The sequence below is a fragment of the Otolemur garnettii genome, unplaced genomic scaffold (genome assembly GCF_000181295.1).
Source record: "Otolemur garnettii isolate 467f Iridium unplaced genomic scaffold, OtoGar3 scaffold00032, whole genome shotgun sequence".
Lineage (NCBI taxonomy): Eukaryota > Metazoa > Chordata > Mammalia > Primates > Galagidae > Otolemur > Otolemur garnettii.
Window position 1 is genome coordinate 4410405 of NW_003852427.1, and position 4535 is coordinate 4414939.

The window sequence follows — 4535 nt, forward strand, 5'->3', positions numbered from 1 at the left end:
TTTTTTTTTTCCCTAAAACACATAGTTACTCTTCATTTCCCATGTTCATTTTTGGAGCAGCTTTCCTCTAAGGGGAAGAAATCAGCAATGAACACACGACAATAGGTCTGGGGGCCGTGACTTACGAGTACCAGATTTCGAATGTCACAACGAAGGCAGGCAAATAGAAGTGTGCTGGACAGCTAACGGGGTTGGCCACTGTACTGACACTATTTCATTTTAATTTTACTCTCTGAACACTCTGAATGAAAGTATTATTGTTCTCACTTTATAGATAAGGAAACAAGTTCAGAAAGGTGAAGTAGCTTGCCTGAGGAGACTTGGCAAGTCACTGGCCGAGCTGGGATTTGAATGCCAAGGTCCATTTTCCACCCATCACACCAGGCTGAACCCACACGAGGATCTGGCAAGAAGGTCCAACAGCAGACTAAGTTTCCACCAAGAGAAATCCCACAGACTCACGGGGGAGGCTGCAGCAGGATCATGCCAAGGGAGAGCCCTGCTCTGGGCCAGACCAGAGGCCTGTGTGGAGCAGAGGTAGAGAAAATTGACCTTCAGATGCCTCATGCTGCCCAACCCATAGCCAAGAGCTTTCGGACTCTGAATCTTGACTGGAAGGAAGGTGCTTTCTCATGTGGAATCTGTAGTATCTGTTAGTTTACTCAGCATCATGGGGAAAAAAGCCACCACTTAAAGATTACTGTACATGGGGCCGCGCCTATAGCTCAAAGGAGTAGGACGCTGGCCCCATGTGCCAGAAGTGGTGGGTTCAAACCCAGCCCTGGCCAAAAACTGCAAAAAAAAAAAAAAAAGATTACTGTACATGCGGACACTCGGCTAACTTCTCAGCGTTCCTCTGCTCAGCCCTCACAGCCATACAAGGAAGGACCTATTTCAGATCCTCAGGGGGAAACTAAGACTTGGAGCAGGGAGGAAGCAGCCCAATGTCAGGCCATTAGGAAGTCTCAAAGCCCAGACACAGATTGAGGACTGCCTGGTTCCTGAGGACAATTCAGATTCACTCAGTGAGGGTGGTAAACTGAAGAAAGCATTTGTTCCTGCCAACCTTGTATGTTTCAAAACTAAAGTTTCCAAAAGAATACATGTGAAGTAGGAGTCACATTTCAAGCTTTTCCCATAAAAGGAGGCTTTATGAATACTTTTAATTGCACATACAGGCATAGCACAGTCCCACTCTGCCCTGGTACCCAGGGTGCAGGCCCAGTATGATCTCAGGGATGAGGCTCCTAGGCCACAGTCCTCCCCATCCCACCCCTGGCACTGGGAAATTGCCCTGAAGGCAGCTCAGTCCTGAACACTTCCAGCCATTACTCTGATTCAGGCCAGACAGAGGGAGACTGCTATGCCCTATTGTTGCAATTAAAAGTTGCACAAATAAACTGAGCAATAACTACAAAATAGTCTACTCCTGCGGCCTATGGCTCCCTGCCCCCAGAGCCCTGAGGAGCAAACTGTGGTCCTTACAGCCCATTAGTCCTCTCTTGGGAAATTGTGGCTAGGAGCACGGAAGGCAAGGCTGGAAAGGCAGCCGGTTTCCCTCCAAGCTGGGAAGAGGTGGTAGGCTGAACCCAATCTGACCATCTTTGACAAGGATCAGAGGGCTTTCTATGGGAAGGAGATGTGCTGGGATGTGGGCCCAGGCTGCGGAGAGCTGACTTGCCAGGCTGAGCAGGCCACGATGTGTCCTTGGCAGGGTGTCCTCCCACCTGGCAGGCCACGATGTATGCCTGGCTCCAGTGCCCCAGGCTCCCTTGTTGATCCCATTAGCCCAGTCTTCATGGGGTAGAGGAAGGGGAAGGGCAGGCACCAGGCGTCTGGAGGGACAACAGTGCAGCTGGGCTGGCCTCTGAGAAGGTGGCCAACAACTACTGACTCTCCTTCCAAGCTGGCCTCAAACTTCTTGTCTAGAATTTTTCAAAATTAGACCTAGGGAAAGAAAGTGCACGGTAGGGCCCCTGGGCTCAGGTCTGTCCTCACCCCTGCCCACCTGAAGCAGGGCTCAGCCTCACACAGTCCCAATGGATCTAAAGCCATGACACATTTATAAGAAGTAACGAGGTATTTATAAAGAGATGGGGAAAAGATTTCCATGAGCAGAGCCCAGCAGACACCATTAGACAGCCCTGCCCCTGCCCTTCTTCTCCCATTCCAACTACTTCTCCCTGGGCACTGTAGGTCTTACAGTCTATAAAGCAATCTCCTCCCTCTATCATCCTAACGATTCATCTCTTAAACCTGATCTATACATCTGACTTCAATAAAAGAGCCTGGCATTTGAGCAAAGCAGGATCAATTACTTCCTCAGCACATTCCTGGGTGGCTCATTTATCCTTGGATACTTTCAACTCCAATACAGTGCACTAAGGATGAGTCCCTTCCTGTAGAGGGACTGGGCCCTTCACAGCTGCTCATCACAAAACCATAGTCACTTCCTACAGCACTTAAAACAAGTGCAAATCCATCCTGAGTCAATCCATTAAAATAAAATTAGCTCCAAAGTAGTGATGTTTCCAGGGTGCCCAGGAAATATAAATGCAAAACCACTCTGTCAGGCTTTTTCCAAAACCAGACCGCATAAAATTTCTACAGGGGAAAAAAATCTCACTGCGAATGGCTCATGGTCAAACATTATAGAACACACAGGGAAATAACCCACCACAAACAACAGAAAGCAGACACAAAACATTGGAGGGTAATAACATTCTCAAAACTTGAGCTCACAGAACAATCCGGAAAAGATTACAAAATAAATGTATTTAAAATAGTTGAAGACATCAAAGAAAAAATAGAAATCACAAGGAAACACCAAGAAACCATGAACATGGGACGGACATATTTGGAAAACGATCATAAGAATTTTTAGAAATTAGCAAAATATAGAGTGCTCTTAAAATTTTCAACATAAAGGAGTGGCCTGACATCTACTAACAAGGCTGGGGCGAAACGAAGTGAACAGAAAGACGTGTTTTAAGGAAATTGTACAGGATGCAGCACAAAGCACTGAAAACGATGAAAAGAAAGGTTAAGAAATAAGAAGGCCAGGAATGGAAACGTTGAGTACATAAACAAAAAGAGTTCTAGAGGAAAGGATGAAGAAAACGGGGGTGTGCAATATTAGGAGTATGTTGGCTGAGAATGTTTCAAAAATAAAAAAAATATGTAATCTTAATTTTCAAAAGATTTAGCACATGGACTTCTAAATAGATGTGTAAAAACACATTAAACAACAGAGAAGAAAGAAAATCTTAAATACAACTGGAGACAGAAAATACAGGATACCTTATAAAAGATGATAATTAAACTGATGGAAAAGTCCCAGCACCATCGAGAAATGCCAGAAGACAGAGGCATGGTAACTTTGAAATGCTAGGAAGAAATACCTATTAACTTAAAATCTTGCTTAGATAAAAGCCAAACTATAATTCAAGAGCAAGGGTAAAATTGAAGCATTTTCAGACAAAAACTCAGAGATTTTCTCACTCATGGTCCCACCTGAAAATAACACTAATGGATATTCTTGAAGGAAAAGAAAATGGGCGGCACCTGTGGCTCAGTGAGTAGGGCGCCAGCCCCATATACCGAGGGGCTGCCCCATGCCGAGATGGCGGGTTCAAACCTGGCCCCAGCCAAACTGCAACAAAAAAATAGCCGGACGTTGTGGTGGGCACCTGCGGTCCCAGCTACTCCGGAGGCTGAGGCAAGAGAATTGCCTAAGCCCAAGAGCTGGAGGTTGCTGTGAGCTGTGATGCCAGAGCACTCAATCGAGGGTGACAAAGTGAGACTCTGTCACAAAAAAAAAAAAAAGGACTCAACAGGGGGGGGGAAATGTAAGAATCAATGGTGAACAAAGAAACCAGTAAACTTGTAGATACAGATAAGTAAGCACTGACTTATATATAAGTAGCAGTTTGATAATAATTTATAGTAGTGACCATTGGGGGAGGTTAAAGACACATGGAACTAAAATACTGGCCAACAATAAAATGGAAGATGGAAGAAGATGATGAGCCTTAAAACATCCTAGAATCCTTAGTTTGTTCTCCTGGAAAATAGAGACATTCATGAGCTTTGAGTTTGTTAAGATAGGTCAATGTTAAGTCTTAAACATAGAGCAATGGTGAGGCAAGCTCTTGGCACGTTCATGGACTGGTAGACTCAATATAGTGAATGTGATCAAATGAGACCAGAGTGTAAGGACATTATAACCTAAAGAATTATGAAAGAATATACAAATGTCAACAAGTAGTATAATGAAGTAAGCTTCAAGGAAATCCTCAGATCTCATGATAGAATAGATAGAGTAGATAGAGTAACAGCCAAGCAACATGCTTATCTCACAAGTGTCCCCAGGCAGGTGGAACTTGGGTCACCCCTGGCATGAAGCACAGGAAAGAGCAGCAAGTGGGCCGCAGGTGCATAGTCTTTCCTCAACAAGTATTCTGAGCCTCAGATGTGCTTTGGGGAGAAGCAAAACAATAAAAGCCAAAAGAACTTTCTGCTGAAAGAGGGCAGCG

The 4535-nt window shown here is 44.9% G+C and overlaps 1 protein-coding gene across 1 annotated transcript in view; it reads right to left on the reverse strand.

Moving 5' to 3' along the window:
* The window catches only part of SLCO2A1 (solute carrier organic anion transporter family member 2A1), a 78655-nt gene that overhangs the window by 32797 nt on the left and 41323 nt on the right, over nt 1–4535 (reverse strand). Inside the window, exon 4 of the mRNA XM_003789405.3 lies at nt 3565–3570. Coding sequence (XP_003789453.1) covers nt 3565–3570 — 6 coding nt within the window. The remainder of the gene's footprint in view (nt 1–3564; nt 3571–4535) is intronic.